A 23,549-nucleotide genomic window follows, 5' to 3' on the forward strand; every position below is an offset into this window, starting at 1 on the left:
GAGCCAGCCCGACACTGTTAACAACACTCTGCTATGCTTGTAGTCAGGAGCCTAGCATAGCTGTCCTCTGAGAGGCTCTCCCCAGCAACGGATCGAAACAGAAGCTGAGACAGCTAAACATTAAGCAGAGCTTGGGGAGTTTTGTGGTAGAGTGGGAGAAAGGATTGAGAGAACTGGAAGGGTCAAGGACACCACAGGAAGACAGAGTAAACTGACCCGGGTCCAAGGGGGCTCAGAGAGACTGAACCACCAACCAAAGAGCATGGACCTAGGCCCCTGCACGTATGTAGCAGATGTGCAGCTTGGTCTTCATGTGGGTCCTTTAGCACTGGAGTGGGGGCCGTCTCTCACTCTGTTGCTGCCTTTGGGTCCCATCCCCTAGCTGGGCTGCCTTGTCTGGTTTCAGCTGGAGAAGATGGACCTCGTCCCGCTGGACTTAGTGTGCTGGTTGGCCTGGTACCCATGGGGGTGAGGGGCTCCTCTTCTCTGAGGAGAAGGGGAGGTGGAATGGGGAGGGCGTCTGTGAGGGGGACCAGGAGGAAAGGAGAGGCCTGTGACCAAGATGTAATGTGAATAAATAAATTAATTAATTAAAAAAATCTGTGAAAGATCCCTTGATATACCTCATTTTGTTTCGGGAAATATTACGTATCGCTACATAAAGGAACACATTACTGTACAATAGTACAAAAACAGTACAATTACATATTAAAATTTCTTATTGACCCCTACAAAAAAAAAAAGAGTATACTATGAAGAGATGGCTCATGCAAAGCTGCTGGGATTTTCGGGTTCTTGTGCCCAGGAACAAAGAACTAGACAGAGAGGTGCGAGCAGCAGAGAGCAAAGTGAGAGAGGCCCCTTTTAGAGCCCTTTTAGAGGATTTTATTCACACATACAACGTGGTTTGACCAAATCCACCCCTATTCCTCACCCTCCAATCCCCCTTTGTCCCCTCACCCTTCAATTTTTAAACACTCATGTGTCCCCTTACTGTTGCTTATGTCTTTATGGATATAGGAGCATGAACATAAAGGAGCTTAGCTTTTGGAGACCTCCTTCCGGGTGAGAGACTTTTTGTTGTTGTTTGTTTGTTTGAGACAAGATCTCTATGTAGCTGTCTTGAACTTGCTATTAGACCAGGCTGGCTTTGAACTCACAGGGATCTGCCTGCCTCCGCCTCCGGAGTGCCACAACGCCCGGGTAGGACTCAGTTTTCTTTAAAGGGCTGGCCACTGGGGTCTGTCCACACTCCAGTGAGTATACAGGCAACACAAACTGGACTTGATTTTTTCTTCCTTTTTGGGGAGAGCACAAGGGTGGGAAGGTGGACCTGGGAAGAGCGAAAAGTCAGTGTGATTGGGAGCATTGTGCAAATAATCAATAGAAACACTATGTTGAAAAAAGAAAGCTGTGAGCCACCACGCCCAGCCCATGAAAGAACCTGTTAAGAAAACAAAGTGAATAAACTGTAATTAATATAAAAAATAAAGATTTAAAAAAAGAAAAACAAACAAACCAACAAACAAAAACCATGCTTCCAAGGGAAGAAGCCAGCCAAAGAGGGGAGAAAGTTTATCAACTCAAATAGGCATTCTGTGCAAAGAGCTGGGCTTTTATGTTGTTTCAGCCAGGTTTTCTTTTTGCTCCTTTGCATAATAATATAGGCTTTGTATTAATATAATATATAATATTATATATTATAACATAAATATTACAATATTAATATATAATAGAACAATAATATAGACATTTTCCACTGTGTAAATCTAAAGATTTATTTTTCAGTTTTAATTTGTTTGTGTGTGTGTTCAAACATGCAGGCGGGCGTGAGCTCATGCTTGCACACACCACATGTGTGCAGGTGCCTGTGGAGTCCAGAAAAATGTGTTTGATCTCATGGAGTGGGAATGACATGCAGGTATGAGCCACTAGACACAGATGCTGGAAACTGAGTGCATGTGTGTCCTCTGGAAGAGTGGAAAGTGCTCTTCACTGCTGAGCTGTGTCTCCAGCCCTCCCGTTTCTCTAGACACAGCTTCCTGAATCAGCTGCCTAATTAATGCCTGTATCTCTACCCACTGTTGCTACCACAAGGAGACAGGATTACCTCCAGCCATGTCATGCACCTCTGTGTCTAAGCCAGCACACTGGTTTTCTGGCTTTCCTCTCTTCCAGCTTGTGTTCTCTCAAATGCTAATTCCATTAGGTTTCATGCAACGCTTCTGGACCTTTCTCTTCACCAGCTTGGGCTACGTGGTAGGAAGCTATGGATTAGGAGGAGGAGCAGGAGGAGGACAATGAGGAGGAGGAGGAGAGAAAGACTGACGAAATCTAAAATCCACCATAGACGACGAGTCTCTCTAGAAAACAAAAACAAAATTTGTGGGAAGAGTTTTAGAATCAGCATAGATCCTTTAAACTGCCCTGTTATCTTAACCACTGAGCCATCTTTCCCACCCCTCTGCCCTGTTATCTAAGAATATAAAAAACCAAACTTGCAATATGTATTTTTTCTTTACTCTAAACATTTCATAATGTTCACTTGAAGAAAAATTGTTTCAAACCCTGGGGAAAAAATGAAAGGTAGGTTGAAGCTGTAATCAGAGTTATTTGTGCTACCTGGCAGGAGTCTAGCTGCCCTAGATCACCACATGGAAATGAAAATTATCTAAACAACTCAAGGAGAAAAAAAAAAAATCCTCGTCGTGAGAAGCCACTTCCCCACCTTCTTCTCATGTCCTCCCCTGCATTCTTGCACGCCAGCCTCACTGGCTCACTGGTGTCAGCTCTACTTTCCCAAGTCTGGGGAGGGAGGTGTTTATATCTCGGGGGGTTGGGGGGTAGGGTTATTGATTGGTTTTAGATGCTGGTCAGAAGGAGCCTGGCTCTGGGACAGGCTTCCTCAACTCCTAGCAGCTTGGCTCTAAACAAGCTGAAGGGGGCTGTGGCAATGTGGTGCCTGCCTTACAAGCAGGATGGCTTGCTTTGCTCCTCAGAACACATATAAAGAGCTGGGCATGGTGACATTCGTCATGTGCTCTACCCTTAACCTGTGAACCAGAATAAGCACGTTCTCCCTCAAACCACTCCTGTCAGACTATTTTATCACGTCAACAGGAAACAAAGCAAAACAAAACAATCTAAGCACTACACTATAAAAGGAGGCACGGGGGTCTGAGCACAGCACAGGAGCAGAGCTCTCGCCCAGGAATGCAAGGCCTGAGTCCTGTCCCAAGCTCTGCAACTGATCAATAAATAATGCAACATAAATAAATAAGCAAATAAATAAAGAGGTCTCAGACACAATTAAAAATGACAAGAGTGCTTCATAAAAAAAATTATTTTTATGTTTGAGTCTTTCCACCTGCATGTACCTTTGTGCACTGCGTGCACACCTGTTTCTCTCAGAGGCTAGAAGAGGACATCAGATTCCCTGCAACTGGACTCTGTGAGCCACCATGTGGGAACTGGGCACGAAACCCAGTCCTCTGCCACAGCAGCCTGTGCTCCACGCACTGAGCCGTCTCCGCAGCCCCTCCAGTAGTTTTTACGTGCCAACGCGCACCTTTGCTTTAACCAAACCCATGGTGTCTGCTGCACACAAACTGCTCTCACTGCCTGGAACTTCTTGAGAGACCCGAAAACTAAAAACTCTGTGTTAACCTAAGATTAATTATCTCTGAAGTCGACTCATGTGGGACAATGTTTTCAAAGGATTCAAAGGCCAACTGTCTCAGCCCAACAGCCGGTCAACCATGGTGCTCACAACTGAGGTCAAGAAGAACCGATGGGAAGTCAGTGGCACCAAGCAGAAGACGCTGGACAGGTGGGAACTTGTCCCCTTAATTGTTCTGTTTCCCTCTCTCCCTCTTTCTCTTCTACATTTTGTACAAGAAGCAGTTGCCTTCCTTCAAAGCTTGACACATTTTTTTTTTCTTGCTTGGAGAACTTGCTTATATACAAAGTAACACGTTCATTGCCTGACTATAAACTGAAGCAGTCATCTACTTTATGTCTTTAGACGTATTCCTTTAATGTCATGGGTGTGTGCTGGTTTAAATGGGAGTGGCTCCTGGAGGCTCATACGTTTGGTTACTTGTTGTCCAGGTGGTGAACCTGTTGGGGAACCATTAGGAAGTTGGGCTTCGTCGGAGGAGGTGTGTCACTTGGGGGTGGACTTTGAGGTATGAAAATACTCAAGCCATTTCAAGCTAGCTCTCTCTGCCTTGTCCTTGGGGGTTGGGAGGAGAACTAGCAGCTGTTCCTGCTCTGAGGCCTTGTTCCAGCATCACCGACTCTCAGCCTCGGGAGCGGTGAGTCAGTTAAATACCTTCTTTCTGTGGTTGTCTTAGTCTTGATGCTTCACAATAACGACAAAAAAGTGACTGACACAGGACATAGTTTTCTGTTGTTTTTTTCCTTGCAAGTTGGAGGCCAGCCTGGGTACAATGGACAATGTATCAAAATGGAAAAAATAAAGAGGAGGAAGACTAGGAAGAGATGAGGGAACAAAGTTCACGGACTGGACATTAGACTGAGGGAGCTGACGAGCTTGCTCAGCAGTTAAGAGCACTGGATGTTCTCCCGTACATACATGAGTGCCTGGAGCCTGCAGGAGTCAGACAGGGCACTGGACCCCTGGGGCTGAAGTCAGCCCGTCGTGAGCAGTCACATCGGTGCTGGCACTGGCTCTCCTAGTACTTGCTTTGTAGACCAGGCTGGGCCTGAACTCAGAGACCCATATGCACCACCACGCCTGGCTCCTTTATCTAATTTCTATTCGGCAAACTTTTGTTCCCTAGTCTCTTGCTTCTCTTCTTCCTTTTCTTTCTTTTTCCTCTTTGAGACAGTGTCTGCCGTACCCAGCCTGGCTTCTAACTTGCTATCTCTCTATGTAGCTAAGGATGACCTTGAACTTTTGATTCTCTTGCCTCCATCTTCTGAGTGCTTGGATTACAGGCCTGTACCACCACAGCCAGTTTGTGCACTCCTGGGGATCAAACCCAGGGATTCCCTCATGCTTAGCAACAGTTTGCTACTAAATGCCCAGGCCTGATCATATAATCCTCTTCCCTCTCTTGCTCCCCTTGTGAGCTGCTGGGAGAGGAGCCCAGAATGCACAAAGGCCCTGCATTTTGTTTGTTTGTTTGTTTGTTTGTTTGTTTGTTTGGTATGAGCACCATGTCAAGGTCAATGAATGACTGTTATATTTTTTTGGCCGATGCTCCCATGGTGACCGTCACACCAGCTGTTCTTCTCAACTGAGACCAGGGAAGGAAGGACGCTTTCCTGTAGACTGTACTTTCTGATGCTTCCCCCCCACCTTTGTCATTTCATTATTTCCAATAGGCAACACAAAACCTTCCAGGAGTCTTACCCGGGATTTGGATTTGACCTATAGACCTTACTTTGTTCCTTTAACCTACAACTCCCCATGGCCCTTTCTGATTAAGCCTATTTACAGGCACTACTCCACAGCCTTTGGTGGTTTGCTTTACACAGGATTCGATGCTAGAAACCTCCCTTACCTCGACATACTTTTCCAAGGGAGTTGTAATGGTTTGCAAATACTTTCTTCTTTATCAGCTAATACACACGGAGATGAATGATTTGTAAGTCCCTTTGTTTTTCCAGCCTGTCTGCTAATTGTCATGGTTTTAGACCTGTGCAGAGACCTGGTTTGGAGGTGACAGGGCCTGGGAATAGACATGAGTGAAAGGTTCAGTTCCTGGCAGATTGGTCCCAGCACCTTCATCCCACATGCACACTTGGAAATAGCAACCCATCGCCTTTCGTTTTCGTAATTAGCGTTTAGTGCACCCAGTAGGGTGTTCAGGCCCCTTCACATCTACACTGATTTATTTAGGAGTGAAAGTGACTTTATAGCCCAATTACCATTGATGGGACAACTTATTGCATTATGTTAAAAGGAGGAGGGGAGAAGATATTCCATGAGGGGAAGCCGGCCAGCCTCATGCATCCGCCCCAGAAGAGGAGAGACCCGCTTTGCTCCATTGTTAGAACATTGAAGCCCTGGAGACCAGCTGTTTCTTTCCCGACCATAAAATCCTCTTCCAGAGGTGCGCGCCCAAGGCCTGCCCAGACAACGCCAGAGCGCAGGTGGTGCCAGCCCTCCGGGAAGCAATTTTGATTTCCGAAGGTGTCAGCCTCATGGACAGTGAGAAATGACGAGCCACCTCAGTCCAGGGTTGCCGCCCTTACACGACAGTTGTTGAAGGACACCGTTTTATTGTCTGATCCCGCTCCTCAACAGAGCAAGATCGGGGGAGCTAGGAAGGCAGCCTGAAATCCACAGGAGCGCGCGGCGCCGCCTCGGCGGGCCGCCCGCCTACCTGGAGCGTGTCCGCGGCGTGCATTTCAGAACCGCTGGGTGGACAGCTCCCCAGCGCCGGGCGCGGCTGCGCAAGGGGGCGGGCCAGGACGCACGGAGCGCGAGGCCCCGCCTCCCCGCCCTGGGACGCGATCCTCTGGGAGCCAGTGAGAGGCGAGCCCCGCGAGGGGCAGTCAGCGCGCCACGCCCCCGGGAGGCGGGGCGTCCGGCTGTCCCCGCCCCCGCGGACTCCGCGCTCCCCATTGGCCAGCGGCTGGAGGTGCTGGGGGCGGGCCCGGTCCGCGGCTCGCGCCCGGGAAGGTCGGCGGCGCAGCGCGGCTGCCGCGGGGAGGGCGCGCGGGGACGCGACGGGGCCGGGCGCGGCGGAGACGCAGCGGGCGGGGGCGCCGGGCGGCGGCTGATTCTCTCCCCGCCGCGGCCGCAGCCGGCGGCGCCCGAGCTCCGAGGCGCATCCCGGGCGCGCGGCCCGAGCGGCCAAGACGGCGGGCCGGCCGGGCGCGGGGCGGCGCGCGCTGTGCTGCGGGCTGCGCTGGTGGGGGGCCGCGGGCCGCGGCGGGGGCCCGGGGCCCGGCGCGTGCGGCTGGGAGGCGCTGTGGGGGGCGGGCGCGCGGGCGGCGGCCGGGGCCATGGCCGAGGGCGGCGGGGGCGCGCGGAGGAAGGCCCCGGCGCTGCTGGAGGCGGCCCGGGCGCGCTACGAGAGCCTGCACATCTCGGACGACGTGTTCGGCGAGTCGGGCCCGGACAGCGGCGGGAACCCCTTCTACAGCACCTCGGCGGCCTCGCGCTCCTCCTCGGCCGCCTCCTCGGACGACGAGCGTGAGCGCCCCGCGCCCCCGGGGGCCGCCCCGCCGCCCCACGCCGCGGACCCCCTGGAGCCGGACGAGGCCGAGGCCGGTGGGGGCTGGAGCGCCGTGCTGCGGGATCGCCCGCCCCCGCGTTTCGAGGACACCGGCGGTGAGCATCGCCCGGGGACGCGGGGGTTCGGGGGCGCAGGGTGCGGCCTGAAGGCGAGTTCCGGACCCTCCCGCCCGCGCCCGTGTGTTTCTGGAAGCAGACAGTGACTTAGGCAGAGACGGTCCTGTTGCCTAGGGGGTGGTCCTAGGCTCCTCGTGGGTGGGGCCCGCGCCAGCCCCTGCGAGGGGCTTTCGCCTCCGACCGAGTCACACCTGTGGGGTCAGGTGGCGTGGCCTTCTTGTGGAGGGCGTCCAGACGCCAGGCACTGCTGAGCCGAGGCAGGGTCAGGGCCGAGGCCGGCGGCAGCTGAAGCGCAGTGAGAGCCCCGTGCCAGGCCACCCCAGCATCTTCACTGAGCTCCGTTTTCCTGAGAAACTTCCCGTGGTGCCAGTCATGCTCGCTGAGCACCGGGAGGGGCGGAGGGTGATTGCGCGGCGCCAGGGCGAGTGCTCTGAGTCCGCGTTACTTTCAGCGTGTGTAGCCCAGACCTAGGTTGACTGGAGAAGGTGCCTGGAGTTGAGCGCAGCGAGTGCCACCCGGGCCCTCAGGCTGCTGCTGGCTCGCTTCTGCAGAGTCGAGTTTTAAAACGCTGCTCTGCAGCAGCTCAGCCTTTTGCTTTGGGAGAGGTGGAGGCTGCCTTTTCCTTTGACCCCAGCGCTTGCTGGCAGGCGGGTGTTCCTGGCACACAACCAGTGCAGATGGGTACCAGGGAGTGCCCTTTGCAGGATCCCACCACCACCACCACCACACACTTTGGGCTGTGCATGCTTAGCGATACTGGAGAACGCAGGCCCCAGGGACTGGGTCTGGAAACTTTGCTGCAGGGAGCTGGAGATGGGAAACGTTGGCCCGGCCCTGGAGGGAGTGGCATGCAGCCTTGCCCGGCTGTGTCCTGCAGGGGCAAAGTGGCAGCTGGATGGTAGTTTTACCGTCTCGCTTCAGGGTTCTGAGTGGGTCTGTTTTTAAAGCATTTGGCTGTGCTTAACGTGCTTCAATCGCCCTTCTGCACCGTCCTACATTTCCCAGTGTGCCGATAAGGGCCTCCTGCCCTGGACAGCTGTTTTCCACATTGGCTCTTGGGACTGTACCAGCCCAGTGCCCTGGCTTGGCAGTCTTTATGCTGTGAGCCTGTGTGATCCCGTGTTGATCTTGCAGCACTTAAGATGGAAGTCTGCAGAGCAGAACTCAGCAAAGCTGGTAGGTCTCAGGCCAAAGCAGGCTGGGGTAGGCTGAGTTTAACAGTGATGGAGGCTCCGCCGTTGAGAAGGGCAAACACCCCAAAGGGACTTTTAGACAGTAGTTTACTTCTTAGTAACCTGTATGTCAAGGTGTCCCCAGCACGAAGACCAGGATTGCCCGGCACTAGCATTTGAACCTAATGGTTCAAATCCGTCTTCCTGCCAGGGCCACCGAGTCCCCACCTGTACCTGAGAGCCACTGTGAGGTGCCTTGGCAAAGGCATTGGCGGCTGTGTGCTGGTATTCGTGGCCAGTGCTGTTCTGCTCCACGCGTGGTCTTCTCTTTTAAATTTAGGTCTAACTTAGAATTTCCTCTTCAGGGAACCATCTCCCTGAGGGAAACACAGGGAAAGGATAGAGGTGCAGAGCTGATAGCCTCTTGAGCACGAGGGGTGTGATTTATCAGGGCTTAAAATAGATTCCGACTTCCAGGTGGTCAGAAAAGATCCTGGAGCCCAGGGTGTGGACGTAGATGGATGTGTTTATCAGGAGTCCGGCTGCAGCAGCGCTCAGCTGAGAGTCTCAGCCTGCCAAGCTACCCACCCACGGCACCGGGCTCTCGAGAACGCAGCCTGCTTCTCGCTCCCTTCTGTGCCACCCGATTCTTAACAGATATACGGGGGGGGGCTGTTTTGATCTGTTTTCAAGCTTCCTAACAGATCGTTTGCACTCGCTGTGGCTGCTGTGGTCTAGCGAGGACTGCACAGGGCTGGAGGTTGCTATGGAACTTGGGCTTGCTCCACCGTAAGCAGCCGTGTCTGTGCACGAATGTGAGTGTGCAGGAAGGCATGCAGGGCAGTTCCCTTGCTGTCACTGGTTGAGCTGGGAGAATTTCTTCTCTTGGGGAGAATGCACCTGCTTGTTCCCTTGACTCCTTTCATGACCTGGAGACCTTTGCTGAGTCTTTGGGCAGGAAGGAGCTGCATGTTGGGTTCCACTCTGTGTTGAGTTTCTGTCAGAGCAGTTCTATGGCTCCATGGAGATGGTGCACATGCTAGAGAGATGCTGGTGCTGAGAAGAGGAGGGAGGGAGAGAGAGTGCGGTTACTGGTGAGAATGCGGGCCCTCCAGGCTGTTCAGGTCTTCCCAGCCTCATCCCTATTCTCCATGGCTTCAGCTTGTGGGATGGAGCATGCGTAGCGAGGCCCAGCCAGCAATGGCAGGGGAATGGCCCCCTTACCTCTCTCAGGCTCTGCTCTGAGGTATGGGTCCCCTTGGGAAGACTTACTTATAAACACTGCCAGGCTGGTTGGCACGTGTTAACCCTTGTGTGGACAGTCTTGCTGGGAACTGAAATGCTTTCTGGGAGCAAATAGTCCAGACTTGGAGCTGAAGCCCTAAAATAGCCCAGCAAGCTGTCAGCCTCACTTGCCTTCCCACAGTGCGAATCACCAGCAGCATGCCACGCTCTCCTGGGAGCAGTGTGAAACTCAGGCAGGCTGTGCTTCAGGCCTCTGACCTTCAGGTTTCCTCCACCGAGCAGGCCTGCGATCACTTCTTGAGGCAGAGGAGCAGGGAGTACCGCCGTCTCGGGTCTCCTGTTCCAGCTTTGCCGGGTCTCTGTGGTGACCAGCTGGGACTCCAGTAGAGCCTGACCTTGGAAAGATGAGAATATTCGGGGTTGGAAGTTAACTCACTGAATTTTTATCCTTAGAGTTTGCTACTGGATTATTATCATGTTTTTGTATGTGTGTATTTATTTGAGACAGGGCTTCTCTGTGTAGCCCTGGCTGTCCTGGACTCACTTTGTAGACCAGGCTGGCCTTGTGCTCACAGAGATCTGCCTGCCTCTGCCTCCCGAGTGCTGGGACTAAAAGTGTGCACCCCCATACCTAGTTTACTGCTGGTTTACTAATGTCATTTATCTTTAACTTTTACAATAATTGTCTTATATATATACTCCTTGAGAGTTTCATGCATGCTTGGATTGCATTTTGATCATATTTACGTCCTCTTCCATCCTCCAACACTTCTCAGTCTCTCTCTTCTCACATCTGCCTCCCAACTTTGTGTTCTTGTTCTCTCTCGCTTCTCATTATCCTCCGAGTCTAATTTATGCTGCACATCTCTGCAGGGATGTGGGGCTGTCCACTGGAGCATGGTCAACCCAGCAGGGACCGCATCCCTAAAGAACACTGACTCTTTCCTAGCAGGTACCAACTGTAGATGGCTCCTTAGCTAGGGGTGGGGCCGCTGTGCCCGACTCCCGTACATGCTGGCATGTAGCCCGGCTTGACCTTGGTCTCCTGAATCCCTGAGTGTGGTGGTCCTGTCATACCCACAAGACACTGCACCTCCCCAGTCCTCCCCAACCTGGCTCTCACATCTTCCTGTCCCCCTCTTCCGAATGTTTCCTGAGCCTTTCTGTCAGAGGTGTGACAGAATGTAATGTAAATGTCCCGTTTATGGCTTAGCACTCCACAGACATCCTTTGAACTCTAACCAGTTGTGAATCTTGCAAATACCATCTAGTGAAGCCTTTTTAACTCATAAGTAAGAAGAGAAAAAAAAAATGTTTCTTTTTGAGGCCAGAGTTAAGTGGGTCTGTGACCCCGGAGGTGGCCCTCTGTGGAGCCGGGAAGCAGTGCCTTCTGTCTTGGGCCTGCGCCAGGCAGTGTGGCAGCAGGAGGAGCCCGGGACTGGGGAGCCGCAGTGCAATCTCAAATGCCGCCTAACAGCTGAGCGGTGCTGCTGGCTTCCTGGAAGCTCTGTGTCCCGAGGCTGCCCTGGGGGGATCCTGGAGGTCCCGTGTAGCTCTCACCAGTAATTGCACATCTGTGCATTGTCACACCCATGCTCACACGGGCTCTGTGGCGGAGTATTGTTCCCGCAGTTGAAGAGGCTCTGAGCTTCCTCCTTGTGGGGGCAGGTGGAGAGCCCTGGCCGGGTGGATGCCATCCGCCAGCCATGCCTGACAGCTCGGGGCGGCAAGTCCACAGGCATCTGGTCACCAGAACTTCTGTCGGCCGTCCCGGGTTTATGTTCATGTTAGTGCATAGACTTGCCTTTCACTAGGTGGGGTGCGATTACTATTCTGTGAATCTTAACACGAGTGAACTGTTATAACCAACCCTAGTCAGGGTGGAGCAGGAAGAGCACAGTGCGGCCCTTCGGGAGGCGGGACTTCCTGCGCCAGGGGGCGTGGCTACGGGTGCTGCCAGAGCCCCTCTCTCAGCTCTAGAGGGCCTACTCACCTTCATTTCTAAAATCTGTGATTGTATATTTTTTAGGCTTATTTATTTATGTATTTTATGTGCATGGGTACTTTGCACGTGCATCTGCACACCAGAACACATTGTCAGACAGTCGTGAGCCGCCGTGTGGGCACTGGCAACTGAACTCGGGACCTTTAGAAAAGCAGCTGGTAAGAGCTCTGAACCGCTGCGCCAGCCTCTCTCTGGCCCCTCTATGTTTTTCTTAACAGTGTAATAAGCACCTCCATTTTAGAAAATAAAAATGTATTAAAATATAATAGTTCCACAATTTTCTATTATCCGGAGAAAACCAACTGTGATGCCAACTATGTAAGTCCTGCATATTGTGAGCTCATCGTGGTGGGTGAGCTGATTTGTAATTGTGGTAATGATTTGTGGACATTTCTCATTGAAATTTAAGATTGTAAAGTTTTAATGGCTCTGTAACACTCTGCTGACCCCTCTGGTCAGCCTTGAGCCTGTGGCCTTAAACAATTGTTCCCGTATGTGCGTGTGTCCGAGGCGTGGGGCCCGTGTGGCAGGTTGTGCGTAAGGAGATCAGAAGACAGTTTTGTGAGCCTGCTTCCCTCCTCAGTATGGGTCACGGGGTGGGCCTTAGGTCTTCCGGCTTGCACAGCCAGCACCCATATCTGCTGTAACATCTTTCTGACCCCTGTTGCTTTTTTTATAATTTTACAGTTACACCAACGCTGTGGTGCCTGTTCTGGAAGCTTAGTTGGTGGGCACGTCCTTGGGTTGACCCTTGACTTGAAACCAGCATAGGAGCATCAAGGGGAAGGAGTTCTGTAGAGTTGTAGAGTTTTTGGTGCCTGTTGTGAAGGAATCTCTAGAAGCATGCCTGCCTGTCCTTGTGCTGACAGAGTGTGCTGGCACGTCCAGGAGAAGTTTACGGACACCTGCTCGTGGTTTCAGAGTGTCCACTGCTGGAGCCTGGGGTGAGGCAGGGCGTCACGGCAGAGCTGGTGGCGGAGTAAAGCACTTGGCCTCCTCAGCAGCTGGGGCACAGGGGACAGAGATGGAGGAGCAGGGCACGAGCCTCCTCCCTCAGTGGCACGCCTCCAGGGACCTTCCTCCAGCCAGGCTCCTTCTGGAGTCCACCCCTCCCTCCTGCTGCCGCTGGTGGATGGGGGTGGATGGGGGTGCTTGCCTTTTGGGGGGCACTGCTGTAGTTCCGTCCTGCTGCAGTAATAAAACCCTGACCTAGAGGCACTTGGGAGAGGAAAGCGCTTATTTCATCTCACACTTTCAAGTTCTAATCTGTCACCCAGGGAGGACAGGAAAGAAGGAGAGGCTCATGGGTGGCCTGCTCCAGGCAGTTCCTCAGCAGAAGCTCCCTCCCCGGGGACCTGAGGGCGTGTCAAGCTGACAGGGACCACTAACCAGGACAGATGCTCAGCTCAGAAGGGATTAACATCTTCCCCTCAGGAGGGCAGAGCAGCTGCTGAGTTTGGGGATGTGCCTAGCGTTGTGGAGAGTCAGTGAAGTATGTGTGGGGAGTGTAGCAGACACGGCTACATGTGTCACGCACCCCAGCACACCGACTTTCTACATGGCGCAGTCACACACCCACGCAGACACGAGGGAAGGACACCTCAACACCTTGCAGATCTCTCCTGCTCGATTCCGCAGAGCTGGCATTGTGAACAGCCTTGTGTGGGTGCGGGGAACTGAACTCTGCCCCTTCAGATGAGCAGCGAGTGCTCTTATCCCCGAGCCACCTCTCTGTCTGCCTGCATGTGTGTGTGGATCCATATTCCTCCTCTTCTCTTGGGCACACGTACCTGAGAGTGGGTCGCTGGGCATAGCTTAGTCTGTTGAGACTTTAGATCATTCTTGAGGGTGGGAATCTGCTTTGCACTTCACCAGGCATGAAGCGGCATGTCTGTCAGGCGTGTTTCTGACTCTGCCGTGTGTATCCTGGGGACAGGATGACCGCATCGGAGGACCGATGCTGTAGTGGGCAGTGATGGTTCCTCGTCTACTCTCTGTTGGCAGGCAGTGAGACATGCCAGGTGTTAGTTCACAAGCACACTGAGCCTCTGGGATAAAAAGATGAGTAAGTTCAGTCTCCTGAGACCTGGGAGGAGCAGGGAGCATGACCGATGGAGGAGCAAGTATGGTGATCAAGGGAACAAGGTTTACACAGGATTCCAGAGCATGGTGCAAGAACAAGAGAAAATTAGTCGGGATGAGAACTATCTCGAGAGAGATGGCTCCATGTCTGATTCCAGCACCTGTGTGGTGGCTCGTGATTGTCTATAACTCCAGCTCCAGGGATCCCACACTCTTCTGGCCTCTGTGGGCACTGTGTGCACCTGGGGGTACTTACACACATGCAAACAAAGCACACATAAAAACAAAAAGAAATATTTTTAAAAGAGAAAGAGAAGCCCACGGTGGTGACACACGCCTTTGATCCCAGCACTTGGGAGGCAGAGGCCAAGTGGACCTCTGAGTTCAAGGCCAGCCTGGTCTGCAGAGTGAGTTCCAGGACAGTCTGGGCTTCACAGGGAAACCTGTCTTGAAAAAAAAATGGGGGGGGATCATGGGGAAGGACTCCGTCTTGCTATGAGTAACCTCCTTCAACAATACAGAGTGTTCTTGTGTGAATGGGCCCTGGGTTTCCTGAGAACGCTTTGAAGCGTGGAGTGTGCTGTTGGCATCTCAGGTAACCTGGTGGAGCTGAACTCTGACCTGACCTTGAGGTGCGCAGGACCCCCCTCACTGGGGGCGGGGGTCCTGAAGGTTTGTGGGAGTGAGAGCTTGGAGAGGGAGCCTTTCAGGAAGCGGCTAGGGACAGGCAGTGTGGTAGAGTGGTCGCTGACTGGCGGCAGCGGGCTCTCTGAGAGGGACTCTGCCTTGCTGGGTAGCTGTGGTGTGCTGTGCCGGCCGCTGGCTTGGTGCCGTGCTGGGCTCCTTCTCTGCTTGCCGTAGAGTGTGTTTCTCCTTTGGAGACAAGGTCTTCCTCAGTACCCCAGGCTGATGTGGGCCTTGGCGTGTCGCCCAAACTGGACTTTCTGTCTCCAGTGTGACCTGTACTATCACGCCTGAATGTGATATCATTCAAAATAAGGTTTTAGATTTTGGGGCATTTTGAATAGGTGCTCAATTCGTACTGCGTGCTCATCAGGAAGTTGAGGGGCGTTTCAGTTGTAGCTACATTTTGGAATAATAGCCCAAACCGTAATTCCTCATGTGAACGTAGTCTTCATCCTTCCTGGGTGTGCACCCCAGGGGTGGAACTGTGGGCTCCTACATTTCAGGGTCTCCCTTACCATTTTCCTGTGTGGCTGCACTGTGTCTTCGTCTCGGAGGCAGTGTGTGACCTGCTGGGGTTTTTCTTTTTGTCCCCTCCACTTGCTCTAGCCTACAGGTTTGATTTTAGTCAGTCTACTGAGGGCAGAGCGGGTCTAAGATTGTTCAGATTTGGGCTACTCCAGTGGCTTATGGAGTTGAGCCTCTGCCCTAATGTTTATTGTCTTTGTGTGTGTGTGTGTGTGTGTGTGTGTGTGTGTGTGCATGTTCGCGTGTATTCCAGGCCATGTGCCTGTTTGTGCGGATGCATGTGGAGCCCGAGGTCGACCTTGGGTGTGTATTTCTTGGTTCTCACCACTGGTGTTTGTAGGATGTTTAGAGGATCGGTTACATTACCTGGCTCTCTCAGCTCAGCTAGGCTGGCTGGCCTTCTGTGCTCCGCCCCTTCTCCGCTCTGCCCCTCTGTGCTGGGACTGTAAGCACACACCACCACACCTGGCCGGGTTTTTTTGCTGTTGTTTTTTAATTTTCTTGGCGATAAAATCAATTTTATTGTCTATCACTATGTTATACAAAAATCTACAAATCACAGATTTGTACAGGAAAAATACCCAAATAAATAGTAAATGGAAGCATAACAGCAATAAAGTGTTAAAGTTGCTTTTTTCCTCCCATGATATCAGGATGACAGCCATTTGAAAGCATAATTCTGATGTCTAGGTAGCTTTGCTCGCTGGCCAAGCTCGCCATTTAGATTAAGTCCCTCAGTCCCTGACAGTTCTGCCGGCTCCTGACAGAGCTTTTGAGGTCCTCCAGAAAGGTGATGCATTCTTGGTGCTCTGGGGCTGTACTGAGCTCCACCAATTCATTGGCAAAGGTGCTCTCCAGCCCTCGGTCGGCAAGAAAATCCATGAGGTGGTCATACACGGCCCAGGCCAGGGAATCCGTGTTGAGTGTGTCATTAGTGTCCCTCCAACGGACTGAAAGCTAACTCCCTTCACAGAGAAAACATCACCCTCGGCCTCCTCTTCTTGTCTGGTCTCATCCTCAGGATAGTGACAGTCCTGTACGAGGGTCTTCTTGTCATCGCTCTTTGTAACTTCAACCACAGAATTGGGAGTTGATGTGAGTTCCGGCTCCTGCTCCTCAGCCTGCTGCCTGTGGGGGTCCTCCTCACCATCAGACGTTGGGGGGATGCTGTTGTTGATGTTGAAGGTGACAGTGATCTTTTCTCAGCAACTTTGCGCAATAGTTTAGGCTCTGTCCCATTCACTTCCAGCTCCCAATCTCCAGACATCTTGGGAAGGGACTTATGTTTCTGGATTTTCTTTTCTTCCTTAATTTCATCCGTCAAGAACTCAACAAAGGCTTTGTCTCCCTCAGTTTGCAGAGAGCCACAGCCGCACGGGCAGGGCACCGGGGGCTGCAGGAGGCTGGAGCGCCGAGTGGTGCTGGACGCTGAGCAGACCAAAGGGCCAGAGGCATGGCCTGCAGCAGCTGCCAGAGCGGCGGGCCTGGGGTTCGGGGCACGGGGCACGCAGCGCAGCAGGGGCAGCATCGCGAGGCACACATGTGCGGATAGAAGGATGACTGGGCCAGGACCAGCATATGTGCTGGGACTGTAAGCATGCACCACCACACCTGGCCATTTTTTCCTGGGGTTTCGGGGATTGAACTCAGGTCCGCATGCTTGCCTGGCAAGCACTTTCTCGACTGAGCCACCTCCCCATCCAGCCCTCGCTGGCGAGTCTAATCCTTATTTGTCTTGTGGTTGAATTGTAAGAGCTATTTGTGTATTCTGGGTACCTGTTTCCTAGTCGTTAACTGAGATTCCACTCTCCTTACAAGCAGAACACCTGTGTATCCTGCTGATACTCCCCCCCCCCGCCCCCATTTTGTCCTTGGGCTCTTGATGTCCTAGCTAGGAGACGGTGACAAGTCAGGCTCACTGCATGGTGGCCCTGTGTTTTCTCCTCTAATCTCCTCTTGTCTTTCTGTGGCTCTGGTAAATGCCCTGACAAAAGCAACTTAAGGATGGTCTATTTGGGACACAGTTCAAGGGTGCAGTCTGGGCAGCTGTCACATGGCCTCCACAGGCATATCCCTCGCCGGGCAAGCCCAGAACCTGGGCTGACATCAGTATAAGACATCACAGATCTGCATCCTTAAATCTCTTATGTTTGTGCCCTTGACATCCTGAACTGTGCTCAGAATGATGTAGTACCTGCTTTGCTCTTTTGCTTGTGGATATTCACTTTTGTAGCACTATTATTTTGGAGAGACTGTTCTTTATTGAATTGTTTTGGCACCCTTGTCAAATATCAGTTGGCAGCTATTTATAGTGATTCCCTCCCTCTCCCCCTCTCTCCCTCTCTCCCTCCCTCTGTCTCAGAGATTGGACCCAGGTCTTGGCATAAGGCACACCTGCCATCCCTGATCTAGTTCCTACTTTTCATCTTAACTCTATTTATGTCTCTTTTTGTTCTCATACCTTATAACAAAATGTCCATTTGGTGACTCCCCAACCATTTCAGACTGGGAGGGTGCGATTCAGTCGTAGAATCTGCCTACCATGCGCAAGGCTCAGCTTTGATCCCCAGCGCTGGGCACGGAAAGAGAGTAAGACCCTGCATCAGAAACTTTGAACTTCCTCTCATAGTTTCGGGGGTTATGACTTGCGATCTTTTCATGTCACACATTCATGGGTGTGATCACAGATACTCACACACACACAAAATAGATCAAACACACATTTTGCCCAAATGGCTAAATGTTTGCTTGAGTCACGACTGAAGCCGAGTGCAGAATGAACTTCTAAGATAAAAAGAATCCCTTCTGAAGTGTTGTTGAAAAGCGTGTACTTAAGATCTGTGAGTGGAGTGTTGAAAGGATCAATGGCTCAGCTCAGGGGTATTGTTTTTCACCCTTCAGAGCCTGGATCTCACCTGTAGCTGCTCCACTGGGAGGAGCTCGTGAAAAGAGAGAGATGCTCCTTTCTGTGGGGTTCGGGAGGTCCCCTCCTCTGGGGTGTGCATCCCTTCCTCTGCCGGCTGCTCTGTGGGTCTGAGTGTGTCTGACATGAAGGTTTGCTCTTTGGGATAATCCAGTCACCAAAGCTGGGAGTGCTAAAGCTCGCTCACTGCCTCAGGGTGTTCTTTGGGCATTTGTAGGAGGAAGTTTCGGAGGGTGCTGCGGCTTTGGGTTTTTTTTTCATTCATGTTTCTGCACACAGTTGCTGTCCCTGGGATCGCTTGGAAAAGCCAGGGATGTTGCAGTGGCCTGGCTGGCGTGCTTTTCTTTCAAGCTAACAAAATCACTAGTTCTGTGTCTCCCTGCAGAGATAAGTGGTGTGCAGCCAGGAGCGGAGGACTGCCTGCCCTCCCAGGGCTGACTCTTGTTTCCAGGGTGCCCTGGGGGCAATGAAGCAGGAACAAGACTGGCGGCCTCCTTAGTCATGCAGGCTGTTGACCACAGAGGCCTGTGTGCTGGCGTGTCCAAGTGTCTGCTGTTCAGGGACAGACGAAAAGTGCATACTAACTTGGGGGAATTTTTCTTTCAGTTCCGATTTTCCAGGAAGAATGTCATAACTGTGACTCACGGAGCAGAGCCAGTGGCCTCTGCCTCCCGCTAGACAAACATGGTGGCCTGGCTCTGGTGCACAGGTCAGCTCTCGTGTGGGGTGGGGTTTTAGTCTCTAGAAATTACAAGAACTTATTTCCTCCCCCCCTTTTTTGACAAGGGCTCAGTGTGTGGTGTAGGCTGGCCTTGAACTCATGTCTCCTGCTTCAGCTGGTCTCATAGACATGAATCATAGGAAAATGACTTCATTCGGCATTCCGATAGGATTTGCATAAGTTCTATGAAGACAGTTTTTCTCCAAAACTTTTGTTTTTGTTTTTGTTTTCATAGTTTGTGTATCCTTTTTAGGTGTAGACTAAGCATTTGCCATGAATGATGCAATAAAGTGTTAGATTTTTGACCTGTTCCTGAATTTTCAACTTCTCTTTTTCTGCTTTTAACACCTACTCACTAGATGAATTCCCAAATAGGACATTTCTTTGAAATAGTTACATCCCAAATGAAATGGCTCTAAAATTACATTAAATTCTTAAGGGCTATTAAGTTCAGTATTTTGTGTTTTAATATATAAAACATTTCTACAAAGATTATTATACAGTCTAAGTTATTTTTCTGCCTTGTATGATGCCAACTCTGAAAGAATGTTCTTTAAAAAAGTGTGTGAGAGAGTGTGGTGTGTGTGTGTTTCTTTCAAGCTCGCCCCTCGGATAAATGTTCTCTATAAGGTTTATTTACGTTCTGGGGATGGAGAGATGGCTCAGCAGTCAGGAGCACTTCCGCTCTCCCAGAGGATCGGGGATGGATTTGTGCAGCCACGTGATGGCTCAGATCTGTAACTCCCGTTCTAGTGGCTCTGACCCCCTCTTCTGACTCCCAGGGCGTCAGGCACGCTCACGGTTCACAGTCCAAATACCCATACACGCTCGAAGCTTTAAAAAGTCACCTGGGCAGCACACTTGTACTTGTTATAATTGTGTTGACTATTTTCCTGGCACAGAAAGCTTTTTACATTTCTGTTGTGTGGGTGTGAAGTGGGTACAGATCTAGAAGCTGCTAAGCTCTTATGTCTGTTCTGAATTTGACAGTACCAAAAATCTTTAATTATTGAAAAACTCCTTCTTGTAAGTTTTAAAATTTGTTTAAAAAATTTATTCCACTTAAAGCTGGGTGATAGCAACACAAACCTTTAATCCCAGCACTCGGGAGGCAGAGGCAGATCTCTGAGTTCGAGGCCAGCCTGGTCTACAAAGCAAGTCCAGGACAGCCAGGGCTACACAGAGAAACCCTGTCTAAAGAAACAACAACAAAAACCTCTTCCTCATATTTATGATATGTGTTGGGGGGCAGGGAGAGGTGAGAGCACAGCTGCAGGGGTCAGCTCTCTCCTTCAGGTTCCGGGGACCAAACACGGGATGTGGAGCGTGGCAGCAAGCACCGTTTCCATCTTGCCAGAGTGTCTCCATTCTCAGAACCCCAGAACGTGGGTGTGTTCTCGAGGAGGACGTTCAGTATGAAGAAGCTCAGGGACGTCTTGAGTTTGAGCCATGTCTACGTTGCTCAGCTGTGTGTGAAAGTGAGCAGCCAGGTAGTAGGAAGTCTGAGGCACGCTGCGAGGCTTCGTGATTACGTCACTCTGGTCACCCTGTCCACAGGCTCCTGCCCCAGCCGAGTCTTGGCTCCTCGCCGTCAGCTTCCTCCTGGTTTATCGGGGGGTTCTCAGGCTTCTGCAGTTGAGACCCACGCACCTGTGTTGTACACACTCCAAAGTGCATTTCCTACCCTGAGCGAGAGCTGGGGATTTGTGGGGAGCACCCTGGCTCCCTGGTGTGCGGTGCGGTCCGGTCCTCGTCACCCTCCCAGAGCTGCCCCGGCACAGGTGTGGCCAGTCCGTATCCACTTCCTCTCAGGTTTGAGTTCACCCTGCCAGAGAGGTGGCCTGGACTTTCTTTCATCTTAGATCCACAAACATTGCCTGGTTCTCCCCTTGTCTTTGTTTGAGCTTGCGCCTTTGTTGCTCCTCCTCGGCTATCCTTTCATCCAGAATGAAGCCTGCTTGGCCTTTTTTCAGTCTAATCTCTCAACTCAGTCACTCAGCGATGTGACCATGTTTGCCAGAAGAGCTGGTTAGTGGGGAACTCAGGAGTCACTGTGCTGTCTCTTTCGTGGACACCCCCACTCCCCCCGCCGTGTATCCTTTGAGGCTGTGATTAATTTAATTAAAATTCAAGCTCCACCTGTACCCTCCAGCCGCTCGCCCTTCCTGGGCGTGTGGCCTGTTTTTTCTGAGCAGGCTTCCTGCCTCTCAAAAGGTGGAGTGAGCACTTCCTGCTGGGATCCAGGTCTGGGAAGCAACTGGCACCCTCCTCCCATGAGACTTTGCTTCTGGCAGCAGCTTTGCGGTTAGGGTCCTGGCAGGTAGGGGCCCTGCCAACTCCCATACCCGTCTGGAATCTGCGCACCTCTGAAAGGTGGCAGCACCCTGACATCCAGAAAGGTGGGTGAAGGCTCTTCGGCCAGCACAAGCATGGCAAGCACGGCTCCAGCAGGCCTTGCCCTCCCCTCTCATTCCCTCTGCCTTGCTGAAAACCGGTCCATTACATCCTCAAAGCTAGCCACCGAGCTCTGGTCCTTTATTTGGCCTTCTCCCCCTCCTGAGGCTGACTACCAACGTCCAGCTATCAAAGTGTTGAAGCCCAGCAATCAAAAGCCCCTTTGGTTCACCTAATGAGCACACCAAATTGCATCACCACACCCTAGCCCATTCTAACACAGACCTCCCCCTTTTCTCTTAAAACTTACTCCTGCAAGGTCAGTGGCTGCTGTTTTCTGCCCGAGTCAGAAGCAGCCACTTTACTCGTCTTCCTCGATTAATAAAGGAGCTCGCTGTGGAAACAGGAGTTTGTGTGTGCCTAATCTGGGCTCCAGGAGGATCGCACTGTGAAGGAGCTTCTTTGGTGGGTACCACTGTGTTGACTACAGACACCCAATATGTTTCTTTTAAAAAAGATATTGAGTGTGTCTGCACACACATGTGTGTTGTAGATGTGCACACACTTTGGCATGGGCATGGAGGTCAGAGGTTAACTTGTGGGAGTTGGGCTCCCCCACACACACTGGGTTCTAGGGATGGAACTGAGGTCATAGGTCATCCATTTGGGCAGAAAGCACCTTTGCCTGCTGAGCCATCTCAACGGCCCCTGCTCTGGTTGTGATCACGGACACAGCTGGTAGGCGTCCCTGATAGGGTCTCAGTGTACAGCAGAGTGTGTCAGCCACACTCTCCAGGGAGCTGTGGACATTACAGCGTAAGAGCGCTGAGCCTGGCATGCCCGGAAGCAGCTGGCTCCTTCCTCCACTCTCCTGTACCCGTGTGGTGTGTGGAAGCATGCGAGGGTCTCAGCTCTGACTGCATTCCATCTGGAGTACTGATCCTGACTCCCCGGACATACTCGTGAATGGAATGGGGCTTGGGTGAGGCGTGTGCTCTGCAGTGGGATCATAGCCAGCAGGAAGCATGACAGATTGACAGCAGCATGTCAGGGAAGAAGTGTTAACAGAGAAGCCGTGGGTGGGAGTCAGGGCCTGGGAAGTGACCGCAGCAGGGATGCAGAGTTAAACACCGGCCAGCCTCCCTGAGAAGACAACACGCAGGAGGTGAGGGGTTGGCCAAGAGCCCCTGCCAGAAGTGCCCACACAGGCGGGCAAGGTCCTCCGTGAGGCCTGGAGTACAAGGTGACTGGCAGGAAGGCACCAGGAGAGATGAGGGGCAGGGGGGGAAGGAGGGGCACAAAAGACAGGGGTCAGGAGGTTAAGGTGGGGGGGGTTGAGAGGATCTCGCAGGACATGGCCTGCACTGTGAGGTGTGGAGTCACTGCTGTCCGTTAGCAAAGGACACGGGGCCTGGCATGGGGTTTGAAGAAATTCGCCAAGTTGAGAAGATACCTCAGGGCTTGTGCGATTGGACACCTCTTAGACGGTGAGGGTAGGCCTGTCTGTTTCTGGCTGTGTTTTGAGTTCCGGTGCCTTGATGGGTTGAGGATTTGACCTCGAGAACTGAGAAAAGAAAGGCTCTCCAGCTCTGTGGGCAAAGACACACTACCATCTCAGCTAGATTTGGGCTTAGCAGAGGGTAAGGATGCCATGGGCAGCATCTTCTGGAGCCTGTCTGATCACCTGGCCCTTCCCTTGACATGCGACTTGCTCTGGACAGTGTTGATTGTGGCTGCCTGAGGACCGGAAGCTTGGCATGTCTGGCCCATGATGGCCGGGCGCACGGACTAGGGGAGTGTGTTGTCTGTCAGGCTGTTCCTCTGTGCACTGAGTGGGCGTGGCCCTGGATCGGGGACTTTTCTCACTGTAGTGACCAATGCTGATAAAGGCAGCTTAGGGAAAGAAGGGCTTGGTTCAGCTCATATTTTGAAGGTATGGTCGCCCCTCGTGGCAGGGAAATGCTGGCAGCAAGCGTGTGTAGAGTCCCGTCGTATCTGCAGTCAGGAAGTAGACAGAGGGTACTAGTGTCCAGCTGGCCGCCTCCTTTTCGTACAGTCCAGGAGCCCCACCCGCAGAACCCGGTGCCCACATGACAGCATTAACCCAGTCTAGAAAAACTCCCTGCCAGACACGCCCGGAGGGTAAGGCTGCTTACCACCAAACCCAACAAGCTGAGTCCAGCCCCGGAACCCACTTGGTGTGGACACAAAGAAAGGAATAGATGTAAAAGGCTCTGTTAACAACTGTCTTCCAGGTGATTTAGAGCTTGTCCGTTTGCCGGTATCATGGGCTCCACGAGAACACCAGGAGAAGCTGGGACAGGTTGCGAGCACGTGCAGAGTCTGAGCAGGACTAGAGAACCTCACCTCAGTACCTCTGATCTCATATAATCAGCCTCTGCTAGTGTACTGGGGCGGACTTACACAGGAGGACACACACCGCTGATCAGATCTTTGAATTAACC

General features: G+C 52.2%; 1 protein-coding gene, 1 long non-coding RNA gene and 1 pseudogene across 2 annotated transcripts in view; 1 reads left to right on the forward strand and 2 right to left on the reverse strand.

Moving 5' to 3' along the window:
* Positions 1–950: 950 nt before the first annotated feature.
* On the reverse strand, positions 951–5,646 carry LOC132657008 (uncharacterized). Its single transcript, XR_009594851.1, has 3 exons — positions 5,532–5,646; positions 2,111–2,363; positions 951–1,333 (listed from the first exon to the last, which is right to left on the reverse strand). It is a non-coding gene; the product is annotated as an uncharacterized LOC132657008 (long non-coding RNA).
* A 1,142-nt stretch (positions 5,647–6,788) lies between these two features.
* Positions 6,789–23,549, forward strand: part of Pgbd5 (piggyBac transposable element derived 5) — a 56,904-nt gene continuing 40,143 nt past the window's right edge. The window contains exon 1 of the mRNA XM_021650123.2: positions 6,789–7,309. Within this exon, the coding sequence (XP_021505798.1) occupies positions 6,982–7,309 (328 nt within the window). The 5' untranslated portion in view covers positions 6,789–6,981. The remainder of the gene's footprint in view (positions 7,310–23,549) is intronic.
* LOC110556376 (complement component 1 Q subcomponent-binding protein, mitochondrial-like) lies at positions 15,767–16,665 on the reverse strand (annotated as a pseudogene).

Source organism: Meriones unguiculatus, chromosome 10 (assembly GCF_030254825.1).
Source record: "Meriones unguiculatus strain TT.TT164.6M chromosome 10, Bangor_MerUng_6.1, whole genome shotgun sequence".
NCBI classification, from domain to species: domain Eukaryota; kingdom Metazoa; phylum Chordata; class Mammalia; order Rodentia; family Muridae; genus Meriones; species Meriones unguiculatus.